Below are 19,722 nucleotides of genomic sequence, written 5' to 3' on the forward strand. Positions count from 1 at the left end.
AATGTATTCTTTAAATATTCCTACACAAGTATGTTTTCAGGGCTGTCAATCGATTGAAATATTCAATTGCGATTAATCGCGTGATTGTCCATGATTAATTTGTGAACAATCACAAATTAATCGCACATTTTTTATCTTTTCAAAATGAACCTTAAAGAGTCAAGTATTTAATACTCAAATCAAATCAACATGGGAGTGGACAAATATGCTTGCTTTATGCAAATATACGTATATATATATTATTGGAAATCAATTAACAACACAAAATAATGACATATATTGATCCAGAAACCCTCACAGGTACTGCATTTAGAATAAAACAATATGCTCCAATCATAACATGGCAAACTGCAGCCCAACAGGCAACAACAGCTGTCAGTGTGTCAGTGTGCTGACTTGACTATGACTTGCCCCAAACTGCATGTGATTATCATAAAGTGGGCATGTCTGTAAAGGGGAGACTCGTGGGTACCCATAAAACCCATTTACATTCACTGATCTGGAGGTCAGAGGTCAAGGGACCCCTTTGAAAATGTTCATGTCAGTTTTTCCTCGCCAAAATTTAGCATAAGTTTGGAGCATTATTTAACCTCTTTTTCGCGACAAGCTAGTATGACATGGTTGGCACCGATGGATTCCTGAGGTTTTCCAACCTCTGAAAGATTGATTGTGTTAATGCGTTGAAGAAATTAGTGCCATTAAAACGAATTTGCGTTAACATGTTATTGTTACTTGAACTTTGACAGCCCTAATGTTTTTACTTGAATATTCCCTTTTCTTAGCCTGTCGGCCTGAATATGCCTGTATTTACCCTCTTTCTGAAACGCTCCGTTTTAGCAAATTTTGACGGAATTGCAACAGAATTGCGTTGCTAGGCAACAGCTTGGGTCCATGTGTACTTCCTGTCAGCTGATGACATTCACATACACTGCAACCAGGAATAAACTGGGACACATTTAGAATGTTTACGTTTAAAATTGTGTCAAGGGTCTAAATATTGTTTATTCATGACATCACGAATGGGCAGAAATCCTGACAGCTTGTTTCAAATGCAGAGTTTCTGAATACGGGCTGTGTGTATTTCCCTGTGGATTGAGTGTTTCGATACTTTCACAGTATTTATATAGAACTTAAGCCTGCTTTATAATAAAAAAACATGAAAATCTCACTTTTTTATAATATGGGACCTTTAACATACAATCATAGTCCCCAGAGGATGAATCCTACTGACCTTGCTGATCCCCTGATTTTTGTGCCACCACCATGTTGACAGGTTGACATTTCGGTGAAATATCTGGATAACTATTTGATAGATTACTACTGAATTTGGATAAGACATTCAGCTTCCCTTCAGGATGAATTATAATCACTTTGATAATCTCTCACTTTTTATACAGCGCCTGAGCACCATCATTTGGCCAATACTTTGTTTTATGACCAAATACCAGCTAAACTAGTGACATCCCCATCAGCCTCACCTGGACTTTGTGTCAATAAGCAAATGCTTGCATGCTGTCATGCTAAACTAAGATACTGAACATGATAAACATTGTACCTGCTAAACATCAGCGTGTTAGCGCCATCATTTTGAGCATGTTAGCGTGTTATCTGAAAGCACCGCTGCGCAAAAGTAAATCCTCACAAAGACGCTAGCATGGCTGTAGGCTCTTAACCCTCCTATTATCTTTGGGGTCAATTTGACCCCATTCAATGTTAAATAAATGATTGACATCATTTTTTTGCTTCATATTTAATGACTTTTACTAATTTAATGGGGACAACTGGATAAACATAAAATTAAAATGATGATATGTTTTCAATGTCTTGTACACATGCTGTACGCATCGGTGTTCTTTGGGGTCAATTTGACCCCAGGCTGTTTTAGCTGTATAAAACATATAAGAAATATCAACATTTTACACACATTTGTTTTGGATGATATTGAGGTCACTATAACATGCAACTTTATAATCTTCAAAAAGCTTTAGGGCCCTAACCTAACATAACCATAACTGTAGTAGTGCGAGAACCACTGATAGTTCACAGGACATGGGGGAGGTGAAACATCATTCTCGCGAGAACTTTGATATTTCCCCACGCTTTGGGGGCGGCAAAAATATGGTTCCTGTGAAGATATTGATTTTATTTAAAGGGCTATTTAGGTAGTCAACAAACAAACATAAAGTACCTGACACATAAACTTGGGTAACAATTTTAATTATTATCATTTTCTGGAGGTTTAAATTGCTGGGGTCAAATTGACCCCAAGGATAAAAGATGTTAGTAAATTTGAAGGTAACAGGAGGGTTAAGGTGATTGCATGAAATTGATCATTACTTTGTTATTTTTAAATCCCAATTCAAAACATTCACAGAAATGTATTGTACCGATACACAATGTGGCCCATACCTCTATGAGTGGGTGCCAGTGTGCGATGGGTTTCCGTGGATATGTCAGCATCTCACTCCAGTGGTCTCGGCCCAGGCTCTCTGCCTCGTTGCCCACCCTGCATACCCCGATCACTTCGTTGTGTCCGACCCTGAAAGACAGAAAGAACAACTCATGGAGACTCCAAAATGTTGCATCAGTTAATGTACTGTAGATGAAACTGATGTACGTAGGTAGAGGCCACTTAGAGTACCTTAGAAATGAATATTAGTCTGGATGAATGAATGATATTTATTATTATTCAATGACTTAAGGTCAGTGGCTGGATAGAATAGTTGTAAAGTGATGTTTTAATTCTTATGGCTTGAGAGGCAGCTATGTGGTGATAGCCCCATGCTCGCAATATCAAGTGCTCGTGGGAAAACTACAATACGCATGCTCAAAGCCTTTGGCGATGGACACTACAGTGAATAGGCCAGTTTGAACAAGTGAGTTTTGAGGAGGGATCTGAATGATGTGATAGTGTCAGACTGCCGGATGTGAGGAGGGAGGGAGTTCCAGAGCCTGGGAGCAGTGCAGCTGAACTCCCTGGCTCCCATGGTGCTGAGGCGTGAGGTGGGGGTGGTCAGAAGACCAGCTGATGATGAACGGAGGGAACGGGAGGGGGTGTACTCCTAAAGGAGGTCAGTGAGGTAGGTGGGGGCCAGGGTGTGGAGGGCTTTGTAGGTGAGCAGAAGGTTTTTGAAGTCAATCCGGTATTGAACAGGGAGCCAGTGTAGTTGGTTGAGAATGGGGGTGATGTGGTCGGAGGATCTGGTGCGGGTGATGATCCGGGCGGCAGAGTTCTGAATGATTTGAAGTCTGTTGAGCAGTTTGGTGGGAACGCCAGAGAGGACAGCGTTGCAGTAATCAATCCAGGATGTGACAAATGCGTGGACCAAGATTTCTGTGCTGGAGTGAGACGGGGATGGACGGAGTCTGGAGATGTTGTGGAGGTGAAAGAAAGCAGTCTGGGTGACATTTTTTATGTGGGGTGCAAAGGAGAGGGTGCTGTCTAGGGTGACCCCAAGGCTCTTGACGTGGGTGGAGAACGGAACGGAGAAGCCATCGATGATGAGGTTTGGAGCAGTGGTGTTTCCAGCTCTTGAGAGGTTGTTTTTGTAGCTTCTAACTGAATCTCCGACTTCATTGTTTGTACCTTCAGATGTCTGATTTATTTTACCGTTTCGCTTTTCAGCTGCATAGGAGTTAAATTGCTGCTGATGAAAACCCAACACTTCCTGATTTTGCTGCTTCAGAATAAAAGCTTTTAAATAACAACATAATGGGGGACTTATTGTGAAGAATATAAGAAATGAAATGAACCGCTTCTGTCACTCCGTCACACACACGCGCTCTCTCTCTCTCTCTCTGTCTCTGTCTCTCTCTTGACCGCTAACACCGACACTCACTAACATTAAGCTCAAAACCTACACACTTTTAATTTGCACTATCCAGTCTAGGCTTGGTCGAGATTATCGTTAAACATGATATTGATTGGCCACGATAATGGTCCTCACGTGTCCACGATAACAGAACGGTGTTCAATTAAGTTGGATACAGGGATTCTTCCAGTATATTGCAAGCCTGGCGGTCCTGAGATGACTCCCCGCCGGGGCAAAGCATCGGGGAATTATTTTTTTTCTGATGTTTTTTAAACTAAAATGTGTTATACAAGTAGCGAACTCCTTTAAGGAATAACTCAGTGTGTAGGTTGTGAGCTTAATGGTAGCGAGTGTCGGTGTTTGCGGTCAAGAGAGAGACAGAGAGAGAGAGAGCGAGGGAGTGTGACGGAGTGACAGAGGCGGTTCTAAAAAGGTGATAAACACATTTAATTTCCTATATTCTTCACAATAAAAGTCCCCCGTTATTTTGTTATTCAAAAGCTTTTATTCTGAAGCAGCAAAATCAGGAAATGTTGGGTTTTCATCAGCAGCAACTTAACACGACTCTATGAGGCTGAAAAGCGAAACGGTAAAATAAATCAGACATCTGAAGGTACCAACAGTGAAGTCAGAGATTCAGTTAGAAGCTATAAAAGTACCGAGAGCTGAACACACAACGTCTTTCTCTCTGGTCTCCTGCATGCCTGTTTGAGGGGGAGAAGGGGGAGTCGTTGGTGATTCTTTGGTTTTAAACCAAACGAAAAAGGAGAGCCAGAGAACGTGAACGAAGTTATTTGTAAACTGTGCGATAAACAAGTCGGGACTAAAGATGGAAACGCCACAAATCTCCGCTCCCATCTTAAAACTCTCCATCCAGAATACGCCAGTCTGCCACCGACTCCCTTATTGATCTCAGCATGTCCTTGTATAAAATAGCGCTAACTGTCTATACTTTGTGGCCACTTATGTATTGCAATGTATGCGTCTCCAGTCCATAGATATTTATATCTACGTATAGATATATAGATAGATATCTCTCTTCAGCTTTAATTGGACGATAATATTGTATATCGTCTTTTTTCTTAAAGCAATATCGTCACTAGGGAAATTTCAATATCCAGTCATGCTAACATTAGAATGTCATAACATGTGCCCCATAAATGTGCCGAAAAAAATAAAAAATCCTCTCAGTTCGAAGTTACAATTAGGCATGAGGGCTCCTGAAGGTTTAATATTGGGGTTACTGCAAAGATAAGGTTAATTAAAAAAATTTTAGGTTACGATTTTGGTAGCTTATCCAAAAAGTGATGAGACGGCCCAATGTGAGCCAATGAGAACGTTCATAAGGCACACAACACTCTGTGTGACGCAGTATGTAAAGCACCGCCCCCGGGTGAAACACCAAGTTTTCAGGGAGTCCCCTTTGGAAAACGTGGTGAAATTGGGATTACTCTGCCGAGCAAACATACCTACCCAAATAGACAGCCCATACAAATGGGTAATAAAGCCGTATGACAGAAAATTGTGGAGAATATGCATCTGTCTAAAGTAGTTGTTGCCCCACCATTTGTTCCACCTAAAAAAGGCCCTGTATGTAGGTAACCCAACTAACCGATCATAGTCCATGACAGCTATGAGCAGGCTGATCTGGTCGATGTTCTCAGGAGGAACATCAAACACAATGGCTTCATTGTACACTGGGTTCAGAGTGTTACGCTTGGTTGACGTCTTCCTCTTCTTTAGCCTCCGGCCTTCACACATCAGGGACACTTTCACGTATGGATCTGGAGAAAGATAATATGTGGTCAAGTCAATAAGGATGCCAAAATGTCTTGCATGGGATTACACAAAATATGATCTAACAATAATAAAGCACTTGAATACCTCATGTGTATATTTGACTACACCACCTCGCAGTGGAAACATATCAGTCAGCACCCACCTGAAGCTCCAGTGATGTCCATGGCTTTGAGATTTCTGGCTTTGATCATGGTGATGGTGAGCCTGCCGGCCGTGGGGAGATAGCACAATGAGAACATCAGCTCTCCTAGGTCCACATTGTCCTGTAAAGAAATATATCACATTTTTATATTAGCACTGTTTGTTCTCCTATTCTTGACATTTTAAAGACTTGAAGTGATGCCTCTTTTTTGACTGGACCGCAGAGGGCCAGCCCTAAAAACGCAAGTCTGTCGCTGAGTGACTGACTGAGTGATGAAGTTACACGATTAGTCTACCGAGTGTTGGAGTTTCCTTAGTTGCTCTATCAAATGGAAAAGGCGGGAACAGTCCTTTATGCAAATGAGCCCGTCCAGCGTGACGCGTCCGGAACTTGGACCAAGCTGTGAAACTAGGCAATCTAGATCTAAAATGAAATGAGATTCAGCTGTGGCATATCTAAAAAATGTTTTCAGAAGTAGATTTTGGTGGATTGTTTAGACGGAATAACAGAAAGTTTACGAGCAGGCCGCCATGTTGTTTCCTGTTTGAAACGGCAAGGACCAATCATGTACATTTCAGGAGAGGGTACGTCACCGCTTGGACGGCCAGTCGAGTGGAGCAGCACGTCCCCTAGTGTCCTCGCCGCACCTGGACATGTACCGCTGGATTCAACACTATAGACATGACCACTAACTATCTGTATAACAATTCAGCCACGAATTCAGAGACTGACCAGACACAATCCTGCCACATACTACACCGCTTTGACCGAGTCTCGTTAATCGTGGTCTATGGGGAAAATGTTTTTTTGGGCTGCAGTGGGTTTTATAAGTTGCAGCATAGTTGGCCACTGGGGCAGCAAGGCTGAATGGCAGCACCATGCAGCTCTCTCAATACACCCATGGTTACATCCATGTTGCTAACTGGCAGTCTTCTTTCTCCCTTTCCTTTTGTTGGCACATTACCAGCAACAACTGCAGATCGGTGGAATAGAAACTGACGGTAGTAAAGTGTATTTCGTGGCCGTGCACTCGTGCATATACATGTGCATGCTTGCATGAAATACAAAGAAATCACAGACCTGCTCGCAAAAACATCACTCCATAGCATTACCAGTGGTCAAAAAGAAGCAATAAACTCATTGGCCCAATCCCAATGTCCCCACTAAGGCCTTAAACTCTGAACCCTCAGGGACTTGACTGACATCACCTGGTAAATGGTAGAGTGTGAGAGGCTGCAAGAGCTTGAAATGCTTTAAATATGAATGGGACGGCACTTTGCGGTGACATATCCCATTATCCTGACGATGCCAATTGTGGGGTTTTATTTTACGTTTTTTCCAAATGAGCCGGCATGTTGGTTCCGATTCAACCCTACGCCTTGTGTTTAGTGGCAGCCCATCAAGTGTCCAATGCTGGGAAGCGAGGCGATCCCTCGCGATAAAACACGTGTACTGTGGATGTAGTAGGTTGGAAATGCTACATGTTTAGTTTTTATTTAAACAGACACCCCCTCTATTTTTTGTTAATAATTGAACTATTCTAACAGTTTTGACACAGTCCTTAGTTCAAGGTATTACACCTTCTCATCAGTAGATGGCGCTGTGGTGCTGCTGTGGATCAATGAGGGAGACTGTAGCTACGTGCTCTGCTCATGCGCAGTTCAGAAATAAACAAGCTGTGGCTTGAGCTAAGACGCTAACTTTGGTCCTCTCTCTATTAATCCACAGGTACGGAAAAACTAATTTTTAGATCTTTAGTTTGCATCAGCATCAAATGTGAATGTAATATGAATCGTTTGGTAATGTTGTAACATGATTTTGACATGTTGGGGAAGCGTAGCAAGCTCCACTTCGTAGCTAATTGTTCCGACGAAGCTCGCCATGTGGAGTAGTTCTGTCCGTGAACTCCAGTTTACACAGTAGTTTTGTAAGTGTAAGAAATGTATTCCAATTGTTGAAAGAGTATTAGCCAGCCAGCTGTGAGTAAACACAGTGACGAGTAAGATACCATATTCAAACTATTTCCACATCTCCGGTCACTTACTAACATGTCGTGGTCGTACCATATTAGCAAGCGCTGCTGTGAAGTGCAAGTGTGTGAGAGAGTATAATGTGTACGAATGCTGTAGGAAGGTTTTGTGTCTAATGTGATAATGCTGAATGAGTGTTAGGTGAACTGTATATGTTAATATGTGAGTGTCTGTAGGTATTAGGGTAAAGTGAATGTGTGTTTTGAGTTACAGTATATTATGCTGGTATATATTAGTATTTTGAGTTGAGCTCATTTCTGTTTATGGGGAATATAGTATGTTAAATCATTTGAGCTCATATGCACTTTTAAGTCAGACAGCAAGATAATGTGACTGTGAATTGTATGCAATTGTGTTCAGAAATAAACAAGCTGTGGCTTGAGCTAAGACGCTAACTTTGGTCCTCTCTCTATTAATCCACAGAAGCGATATTTATATATATGGCTACACAGTGCTTCCTAGCCTGTGTAACCCTTGCTGCCGGTCCAGATTTCCCATAGGTCTGGTGCCGGTAACATGGACATGTACTGCTCTGATTTCATGTGGGTTTTTTTCTCTACCATCTTAAATCCTTAATGTTAAGGTTTCTTTGTAAATTTGAATATGCCAGTCTGAACACCTATGTGCCGTCCTCCTTGTTTAGCTTTTCTTTTCTTTTTTTTACACCTCCGGGCCACCCCTGGTAACCGTGGTAACCCTGTGTTTAACGTCACAACGCTATGAATTGTGGGTAAACTCAGGAATGCAGACTTATTGAAAGTGTTCATAAAGGGCTCACAATAAAACGAGAAAGCCCTCAAGGACTTGACGATTTGATAGTGGGACAGCCCTAAACCCTCACCCTGATGCCAAACGCCAAAATGAGTGACATTTAGCATCAAACAAAAGCACTTAGCTCGCCAGTTATTTGATTTGTAATGTTAAGCTTTAGAAAAACAACTTTGGTTAAGGATTAAAGATAAACAATTAAATCAAAATAGGCTAAGGTTTAGTGAAGGTGAGGTAACGGTTGAGTCTAATCCCTGAAAATCAATGGGTAGATTCACAGAAGGCTCATTATAATATGTTACACAAGTCTTTGCACCTCAGATATGGATCATGCCTGTGACACCTCCGGTAGAAAAAAAAAAAAAACATGGTCTCCTTTTAATTCACATCTGCAACATGCAGCAACAGCATGAGTCTTCATTAATTCTGGATATTTGTTGCATCACTAAATCCGTGGGTTTATGTGGTTGTGGAGTCTGCCGTCAGGTTGAAATACTCCTGTCTTCCTGTGAGAATATCCCTGCTTTCACAACTCATCCACAGTCAAGCACATGCCAAGCTCTCTTCCCAATCAACACATCTGAAAATAACGTGTGACAGTGTGAAAGTGAGGCACAAGCCCTCACAAGGTTTCTTACAGGGGAAACTCTGATTTCTAGTTTTACGCTTTCTCCCACACTTCGGGCTGACACGGAGCTCCCTGTTACAAAATCTTAAACAGGAAGTAAAAAGAGCAAAAATTGTACTGCATTTTGGAGGTGTCATTCCTATGTTCCCAGGGTCCTATGTTCCCCAGATTTATATGGCACAAAATAGGAATATGAGTCCTATGTTCCCCAGTTCTAAGGGTGCTTTCACATCAGGGACCCGGGCCCGGATCCAGTCCAGTTCGATTGATTAGTGTGAACGCTCCGTACCGTACTCGGGCACGGTTCGTCGATCCGTACCCGAGTCCACTTGAAAAGGTGGTCTGGAGTACGGATCATGTGTACTCAGGTACGGTTCACATCAGGTGTGAAAGCCAACCGTACCGAAGCACGGAAGTGGACCGCTATTTAACGCGAGTAACGTTAGCAGTTAGCGAGTAGATTTGAAAAGGAAGGCTTTTTTTCAACGTCGCCGGTCTCCGAAATCTGTATACATATAAAACAGTTTCATATCTATGTCTGTATCTGCGCGCAGCTTGCGCCGATCTCATCCTCAGAACTGTACGGCCGTGGATGATAAAGCAGGAAGGCCGGTGAGAGGTTTATTAAAATATAGACAATAGTAGGTGATGGGGTTGAGTGATGTTTGTTATTTTATTTAGCTGATTTAATGGTCTGTCTGCGAAGAACGAGAGACGCTCAGCTGCTCAGCGGACAGAGAGAGAGAGACGGGGTGGGTGGGTAAACAACGTGTAGAGTCGGCATATTTTCACATCAAACTCGGTGAAATAAGAGTTTATTTTGGCCAAACCAGAGTTGGTGATTGTTGGAAAGACTAACGACGAGTGAGTGAGTTTTATTTTGTTTCTGTCCAGTTTGAATGAAGTGTTTTACGATGCTCCACTAGAACAGATGATCTCAGCATAAACAAATAAACGTTAATGATGACGCAAGTGTACTCGGGTACGGAACAAATTTACTAATGTGAGAGCTGACCAGAGAGGGGGGGCAATCGTACTCAGGCACGGTACGGATCAATCGTACCTGATGTGAAAACGCCCTTAATTTGTGCTCTCCCAGGTTCCTTTGTTCCCAAGGTCTTATGTTCCCAGGGTCCTATTCCCCCAACCCGTTTTCATTGCCAACTCAGGGTCCTTTGTTCCCAGATTTATATGGCACATAATGGAAATATGGGTCCTATGTTCCCAAGGTCTTATGTTCCAAAGGTATGTTTCCCAGTTCTGAATTTGTGCTCTCCCAGGGTCCTTTGTTCCCAAGGTCTTATGTTCCCAGGGTCCTATGTTCCCAGGTACTTATGTTCCCATGGTATGTACCCCAGTTCTGAATTTGTGCTCTCCCAGGTTCCTTTGTTCCCAAGGTCTTATGTTCCCAGGGTCCTATTCCCCCAACCCGTTTTCATTGCCAACTCAGGGTCCTTTGTTCCCAGATTTATATGGCACATAATGGAAATATGGGTCCTATGTTCCCAAGGTCTTATGTTCCAAAGGTATGTTTCCCAGTTCTGAATTTGTGCTCTCCCAGGGTCCTTTGTTCCCAAGGTCTTATGTTCCCAGGTTCCTATGTTCCCAGGTACTTATGTTCCCATGGTATGTACCCCAGTTCTGAATTTGTGCTCTCCCAGGTTCCTTTGTTCCCAAGGTCTTATGTTCCCAGGGTCCTATTCCCTCAACCCGTTCTCATTGCCAACTCAGGGTCCTATGTTCCCAGATTTATATGGCACATAATGGAAATATGGGTCCTATGTTCCCAAGGTATGTTCCCCAGTTCTGAATTTCTGCTCTCCCAGGGTCCTTTGTTCCCAAGGTCTTATGTTCCCAGTGTCCTATTTTCCCCCAACCCATTCTCATTCCCAACTCAGGTTCCTGTGTTCCCAGATTTATATGGCACATAATGGAAATATGGGTCTTATGTTCCCAGGGTCCTATGTTCCAAAGGTATGTTTCCCCAACCCGTTCTCATTCCCAACCCATTGTTTGGTCAGGACCCCATGGCATCACGTTTGGTCTAGGCAACCAATCTACTTGGCTAGGTTTAGGAAAAGATCGTGGTTTGGGTTAAAATATGTACGTTTTTGACAACCTAGGAATGAGAACGGGCTGGTTCCCCCAGCTCTATATGGAACATAATGGGACCCTGAAAAAGGTGTTCCCCAGCTCTATTTGCTTAATACTGTATCACACAGGCTATTGTGGGAACTCGTCAAGCTGAACATACACACGTGGACAAAATTGTTGGTACCCTTCCGTTAAAGAAAGAAAAACCCATAATGGTCACTGAAATAACTTGAAACTGACAAAAGTAATAATAAATAAAAATTTACTGAAAATGAACTAATGAAAATCAGTCATTGCTTTTGAATTATGGTTCAACAGAATCATTTTAAAAAACAAACTAATGAAACTGGCCTGAACAAAAATGATGGTACCCCTAGAAAAGATGTAAAATAATGTGACCATAGGGACATGTTAAACTAAGGTGTGTCCTGTAAATAGCATCACAGGTATCTTCAAACTTTTAATCAGTCAGTCTGCCTATTTAAAGGGTCAAAATAAGTCACTGTGCTGTTTGGTATCATGGTGTGTACCACACTGAACATGGACCACAGAAAGCTAAGGAGAGAGTTGTCTCAGGAGATTAGAAAGACAATTATAGACAAGTATGTTAAAGGTAAAGGCTATAAGACCATCTCCAAGCAGCTTGATGTTCCTGTGACTACAGTTGCACATATTATTAAGAAGTTTAAGGTCCATGGGACTGTAGCCAACCTCTCTGGACATGGCCACAAGAGGAAAATTGATGACAAATTGAAGAGACGGATAATACGAATGGTAACCAAAGAGCCCAGAACAACTTCCAAAGAGATTAGAGATGAACTCCAAGGTCAAGGTACATCAGTGTCAGATCGCACCATCCGTCACTGTTTGAGCCAAAGTGGACTTAATGGAAGATGACCAAGGAGGACACCGAATCATAAAAAAGCGAGACTGGAATTTGCCAAAATGCATATTGACGAGCCACAAAGCTTCTGGGAGAATGTCTTTGAATGCTTTTTGGCAAGTCACATCAGCTCTATGTTCACAGACGCAAAAATGAAGCATCCAAAGAAAAGAACACTGTACCTAATGTGAAACATGGAGGAGGCTCGGTTATGTTGTGGGGCTGCTTTGCTGCATCTGGCACAGGGTGTCTTGAATCTGTGCAGGGTACAATGAAATCTCAAGACTATCAAGGCATTCTGGAGTGAAATGTGCTGCCCAGTGTCAGAAAGCTTGGTCTCAGTTGCAGGTCATGGGTCCTCCAACAGGATAATGACCCAAAACACAGCTAAAAACACCCAAGAATGGCTAAGAACAAAACATTGGACTATTCTGAAGTGGCCTTCTATGAGCCCTGATCTAAATCCTATTGAACATCTGTGGAAGGAGCTGAAACATGCAGTCTGGAGAAGGCACCCTTCAAACCTGAGACAGCTAGAGCAGTTTGCTCACGAGGAGTGGGCCAACATACCTGTCGACAGGTGCAGAAGACTCATTGAGAGTTACAGAAATCACTCGATTGAAGTGATTGCCTCAAAAGATTGTGCAACTAAATATTAAGTTAAGGGTACCATCATTTTTGTCCAGACCAGTTCCATTAGTTTGTTTTTTAAAATGATTCTGTTGAACCACAATTCAAAAGCAATGTCTGATTTTCATTAGTTAATTTTCAGTACATTTTTATTTATTATTACTTTTGTCAGTTTCAAGTTATTTCAGTGACCATGGTGGGTTTTTCTTTCTTTAACGGAAAGGTACCAACAATTTTGTCCATGTCTGTAGCATGGAGTTCAACATAGGACCCTGGGAAAATTAGTCCCTGACAACAGAAAACCTTTTGACAAGTTTACTTAATGTGTGTTAACTAGGGCTGTCAAAGTTAACGTGATGACGTGGTAACGCACATTGTGATTTTAAGGTTGTAGCGGGCTCAGCTTTAAGAAGAAGTGAAGATACTGGTGTCATATGAAACTAGAAAACACATTTTCAAAGGGGTCCCTTGACCTTTGACCTCAAGATATGTGAATGTTTATGGGTTCTATGGGTACCCACGAGTCTCCTCTTTGCAGACATGCTTTATGTTAATCACATGCAGTTTTGGGACAAGTCATAGTCAAGTCAGCACACTGACACACTGACAGCTATTGTTGCCTGTTGGGCTGCAGTTTGCCATGTTATGATTTGAGCATATTGTTTATGCAAAATGCAGTACCTGTGAGAGTTACTGGACAATATTTGTCATTGTTTTCCAGTAATAAATACATGCTATATATACATTTGCATGAAGCAAGGCCATTTGCCCACTCCCATGTTTATAAAAGTATTAAATACTTGACAAATCTCCCTTTAAGGTACATGTTGAACAGATACAAAATATACGATTAATTTGTGATTGAACATTTTAATCGATTGACAGCCCTAGTGTTTACAGAATATTGAACTGGGGAACATAGGACATTGGAAACCTTGGAAACATAGGATCCTGGGAACATAGATACGCTCCCAATTTTGGATACTTAATCGCAACAGGGGATTTTAAAAGAAAATAGCAATTGGCGTTTGTGGTTCCAGCTGCAAATAAGTCAATAAATTCAATTACAGATCGTCTAATAGAACAAAAAGTCTCTCTCTTGCTACTCTGAATACAGCAGCTTTATGTTTTAACGGTTAACAGTTGCCAAGCAGGTTAATACAACTATCTGATGTCTTAATGCATTCTGTCCAATCAGTGATTAATACACAGAATGTTAGTGATTTTGTACTTAGTCTTTGTCAGAAGCAACCAATTAGATAGAAAGCCTAGTTAAAGGTCAGATGTACCGGTTATATTGGAAAATCATTGTATCACTTCGACATCAATATGTGTTCCCTCTGATGCTGATTGAGATTAATTGGAGTCAGTCTATATGGACGCACGCACGCACGCACGCACGCACGCACGCACGCACGCACGCACGCACGCACACACACACAGGCAGAGTTGACCAGGACCTGTGACATTCTGACTCTGTGATGAGTTGATTCATCATGCGAGTTGCTGAGGCAGAATCCACCTCTGACACGGCATCATCGGTGTTACTTTGAGCCTCTGGCGTTAATGATGTGCGGCACGATGTCTCAGAGGTGTAACACACGTATGAATTTTTGGCAACAAGTACAGGAATACACACCGACGTACACAAACAGACAGGCACTCTGACAAACCCTTCAGCTTTCTGCAGATAATGTGATATCTTCCTCCCATCACACACACACACACACTCACACTCACTCATGCTGCACACTTAAGTTCTCAGACTATAGGGTGCCGCTCACTCGCTACTCTCTTCTGAGCACTCAAATCAAGCCTGCGGTCAGGATTATGGTCACTTGTGCTCGGCCAATGAAATTAGAAAGGTGCTCTAAAGCGCTCCAATAAAGCACAGAGAGAGCGTGGACAGTCCATCTTCTCCAATTATAATACTAGCAGCACCTTCTCTCCCTCAGGAGCAGCGAGGCTTTATCTACGAGCCTCTCTCTCGCTGTGTCTTTAATAATCACAGGCTCAGTCTAACTCGATCTCTCTGCTCTCTTTCTAAATCCTCCTTCCCTCAGGGAGTGTGTGTATATGCCTGTGCATGGCTTCTTGAAAGTGTTTAAAGGCACAATGAGTAGGATTTGTCGCAGGTTGCAGTTTGTAAACACAACATTCAAAGTTGGCCCCTCCTCCCCAGCTCAACGAGGGTTATGGTGCTCACCGGCGGGTGAAAGCCAAACACAGATTCACTCTCAATTTGGAACAGCCTTTGTCCGTATGATGTTTCACCTCTGTGCATTCAGCACGTTCTCATTCTGAGGGCGTCAAATACCGAGGAATAAATTAAATCATTTATCGGCGCATATACCATACAAGCACGCAGCGCTTCCAAACATCACTGACTACAAACTATCATTATCACTCTTATACATACCAATAGCGTCTCTGAGGTCATCTATATGCTGATGCAAACCCTATTTTCCTGCGGCTTTACACATTTCCCCTGCAGAAATGTCTACCAAGTTTCACACCAAAGAGCCCCAGCAGGTCTGAATCCTGTTTAGAGATTCCCACCTGGATCCCTGGAAGTGTGAATTGCAATCAATTAACCTGGCATCTCCTCCTACATCTCAGGTGAACTCAGCTGCTTAGCGCTGCCCTCTTGTGAATTATTTAATTATTGACCTACTAACACACATGATATTTAAAGAGCAACTTAGATATGAAAATTAAAATAAAAAATTACTTAACTTAACATTTTGGCCTTTTGCCTTAACAAACACAATGCATAGGAACTGCAAAACACATCTCCAGAAGAAGATTCTCCAGTCAAGTCATCCACTGTCCATATACTGTAGGACATGGAAGACAGCTAACTGGTTGGTCTGTGTTTTTCTTGGAAGGCCAGTGTTTTGTGTACCGGAAGGTATTTTCTCATTAATTGCCTGCAAGGGTGATAAACCTAATGAACAGGTTTATGTTTCTCCCTTTTTGGGGCTGGTCTGAATATTTATTTCTGGAAAATCAATGCCTGCATGCTGGTCCATTCTTCCCACTCATACTACCAACCATCCTCATGTACAACACAATAGCTATATACAGTCTATGCCATAATTTCTTTTAACGCCACTAACTTCTTTAACGCATTAATGCAACTTGAGATTTTTAGGTTGTAGTGTACTGGTTCCTCAATATTGATAAGAGTATTAAATACTTGACAAATTTCCCTTTAAGGTTCATTTTGAACAGATTTAATTTGCGATTAATCACAAATAAATATCTTAATCGATTGACAGCCCTAATATCAACTTCTTTTCATTTTTAAAGATTCTCCTACCCACAGCTGTACAAATACTGTATGCACTGTAGAGTGAGGTTTGTGGTCTAAATACAACTTTAGATGGCTGTAATTGTTTTGTAATATTATTTATCTATTTTAATAATAACATCTGAATAACAAAAGAACTGAAATGAGTTGACTCAGTACTATAGTATGAGGACAAAAAGCAGGCAGGAGAGTTTGTTCAGCTCACTTAAACATCGGAGATCTCGTTTTACAAGGGCCAATCAACAGGACGATATATCTGCCTGGCTGAACATGGTGGAAGTAAATAAATCAGTGCCAAGGCTGAACTTTAGCTGTACAGATGAATAAACCCTGGCAGAATCAGGTTAGGCTAAAGGATCCTTCATAACTCTCAGTAAAGAATGGAGTGAGACGAATAGAAAGGCCGTATAAAGAATGGCTATGTTGCAGCTTTTAAAGAAAGTGTAAAAGTCTTCCTCATTTGTTGCAAGTGGCCCTGTCTGATGAATGGGTATCTCATTAATCTAACTGGGCATCTAATGTTTTGTACTAAAACAAGGCATTTGTACCAAAGTAGCTAAGAAAAGAGTGGGATGTATAGCATATGAAAAGTTTCCTTCTAACAAATACGCTCACTGATCCTAAACATCTTATCCACATTCTTCACCACATTCATTCAGAAATGTGAATGTAATTACCGTAAGCACACTGAAACCATGATAATCCCAAACCACCTGATAAAAATCACTTGGAATTGTCTTAAATAAATTAAAACAGAAAGCTAAACATTCAGAGTTTTTCACAGAGCTAAATGGTGGGAGAAAGATAAGGTCGATGGAAAAAACTCACGTTGATGTTTAGACCACAGACTGTTGGCAACGCGTCTCCACTTCCTCCCACTATAAGAAAGTGGAGCCAAAATATCCCGAATACGGGAGCTGCCATCTTGAGAGTTTGACCTCATTTGGAGCCAGAGTCTGTGCGGTAGTGATCGGGGATCCTACTGTTTGCCGGTCGACAATTGAGCTACACCAGGTGGAAGAGATGCTCGCGACATAACGTGCAGCACCCAAAGTTGGGCTGCGGTCGAAAAGTAAAAAAATGACGTCCTAACGTCTTTTCCTAACCACTTCTCCTTGACCTGGATGGAAAACGTCATGAGGTCAGGGAAAGATGAGAAGGAGAATTCAGAAGGACTCAGGAAAAGACAACCGTGGTGTTCAGAGAATCTGACTGCTCTTTCACTAGACTCCGTCATTATGATGCGACGGCGGCGGATGTTAGTGACGTCAGTCTGCCGTGGTGAAACTACAATGTTCTGAAGATGGACTACAAACGGCGCTGCTCCCCCCTGTGTGTTCTTAAATAGGTCTTTCAATGACAGACTGCTTCACCCACGGTGAGTTAAAGAGAGATACCACAGGTCCTCCTGCTGCTGGAACACTCTATCAACAGATAATAAAGGATGATCTGACCTAACGTGGACAACCGGTGAAAAATATCACCTCATTACCAAGGTTGGAATTGAAATAAAAAAGGAATAAACTACAGGCTACCACAAAAGTTTATATGATAAATATTAAGTTATTTTTTTAGTTATCATGGGGTAGAACCATTAAATATATATTTCTTCCTACTAATAATATTTATTTAAGTGGATTGTTTGTTTGCTATACCTTTACTGTGCATTTTATTTGTTATTTTGGTTTTGTTTTTTACTTATTTGTTACTGTTTGAAATAGGTAAAAGAAATAAAGTGAAAAGAAATGGTTGTCACTGTCAACTCATATTTATCAACCCCAATTAGTATAAGAGCGTATGAAAATGATATGCATGATAAGCATATAGTTTGTTATCATGAACGACAGAATGGTGCATCGATTTAAATGTTGCGGCCGCGAGGAATTGTGGGACAGCATTATCTCCTTTCCTTTGGTAAAGGATGCTCCAGTGTATCCTCTGCTAAAGGAGATAATAAAGGAAGCATTGAAGCTCCTTTCCTCAACATTTAGGGAATTCAAACAGCTCTTATCATGGCTGCTACTGAGATACTGAGAGGGTCATTTCACTCCGTTAGGAACCTTCCTGAGCAAAAAAGGACTATTCAAACACAGCCTTGAGCTTTGCTTGAAGCAGTGAAACCATTTGGAAACTAGAATGGCACTCTGAGAGCGCAGACCTCCGCCAAGCGAGTATGATTGCCCCCCCCCCCCTCTCTGTTCAGCGTGCGCCATCATCCACGTGTATTTTAGTTTATGTTGAGATCAGCTGTTCGTAGCAGAGCATCGTAAAACACTTCATTCAAACTGGACAGAAACAAAGTAAAAGTCACCTAAACCGTCGTCGTTACTCTTTTCCAACAATCACGAAACATGAAACCTGCCTTGGCGGAGGTCTGCGCTCTCCGAGTACACTTCTAGTTTTGTTATTTTCATTCATTAAAAGTCACCAGAATGCAGGAAACAAAGTCTCTGAATCTCGTTTTTTTTCTGGGGGAGGACCCCCTGCCTCCCTATTTTTGAGGTCTCAATGTTGACAAGTATGCGCTAGCACCATGGTAGCTGTTTGGCTAGAAAGACACAACTACTAACCATCTCTCTAAATATACATGATGTATGATCAAATTGATCAACTGTTCTATTGCACAGACTCTTGACAGTTATGGAAAGTTAAAGTGACATCTCTTCTCTCGTACAATTCCCGAACCCCCGACTCCGCAACTACTTCACTCAGAGCAGCTGTCAATCACAGCTGTCAATCATGACGTCTCACCCCCCTTTATATAGCATCAAATAACTAATCAACACCAAACATATCAAAAAAAAAAAACTTAAACATACATCAGCACGATAAGAACGACCTAAAATGGCAAAAACATCTTGGGGAAAAATTATTAGTCGTATACTTTGACTTTTTATTTTGGCCCATATTGCATCCGCTATATAAGGGAGGGGGCGGGATTTATGAGCTATACTGCAGTCAGCCACTAGGGGGAGATCGGGACATTTTGGCTTCACTTTGGGGGAGCTGTCATGTCGTCCATTTTTATACTAAGTCTAAGTTTGACCTTTGACGCTTATTTGCTTTCTTACCAAGAGTTAGATGAGAAGATCTTTACATATATATATACGTATATATATATATACATATAGACATGAGAGTTCATGTCTGTGTGCTAAATATGAAGCTAGAGCCAGGAGGCAGTTAGCCTAGGTTAGCATATAGACTGGGAACAGAGGTAAACGGCTTGCTTGGTTCTTTTTAAAATTCAAAAATGTTACTTAGTGAGAGTTAGAGGTGTACAAAAGTGCCATGTAACCTTTCCTCCTTTATGCTAAGCTAATCGCCTCTTGGCTCTAGCTCACACAGTAGCCTACAGCCAGGGTCTGAAAATAACTTTTTTCACTTCCTGCCACTGTGGCAGGTAAATATTTTTTTTTGTCTGCCACTCAGAAATTTCATCTGCCACTTTTGAAATCTCTGCGCTAAATGAAGGAAAAACAATTTAGATCTGTTGTCATTCAATGTCCGATATATTTTACATGAAAAACATTCTATACATGGTAAATTACAGTGTTCAAATTACACCATAGCTTTTGGCGGAGCCCTGTTTCTGGGGGGTGGGAGGGTACTGTAGCCTACA

The 19,722-nt window shown here is 41.6% G+C and overlaps 2 protein-coding genes across 4 annotated transcripts in view; one reads left to right on the plus strand and one right to left on the minus strand.

Moving 5' to 3' along the window:
- Positions 1-19,722, plus strand: part of LOC119486724 — a 1,187,645-nt gene that overhangs the window by 850,120 nt on the left and 317,803 nt on the right. The window lies entirely within an intron of this gene.
- LOC119487033 (synaptotagmin-9-like) overlaps positions 1-19,722 on the minus strand; it is a 171,337-nt gene that overhangs the window by 99,315 nt on the left and 52,300 nt on the right. For all 3 annotated transcript variants that reach the window (XM_037767680.1, XM_037767679.1, XM_037767681.1), the window contains exons 5-7: positions 5,755-5,875; positions 5,425-5,596; positions 2,410-2,539 (exon numbers count right to left, since the gene is read on the minus strand). In XM_037767680.1, the coding sequence (XP_037623608.1) occupies positions 2,410-2,539; positions 5,425-5,596; positions 5,755-5,875 (423 nt within the window). The remainder of the gene's footprint in view (positions 1-2,409; positions 2,540-5,424; positions 5,597-5,754; positions 5,876-19,722) is intronic.

Source organism: Sebastes umbrosus, chromosome 4, assembly GCF_015220745.1.
Source record: "Sebastes umbrosus isolate fSebUmb1 chromosome 4, fSebUmb1.pri, whole genome shotgun sequence".
NCBI classification, from domain to species: Eukaryota; Metazoa; Chordata; class Actinopteri; order Perciformes; family Sebastidae; genus Sebastes; species Sebastes umbrosus.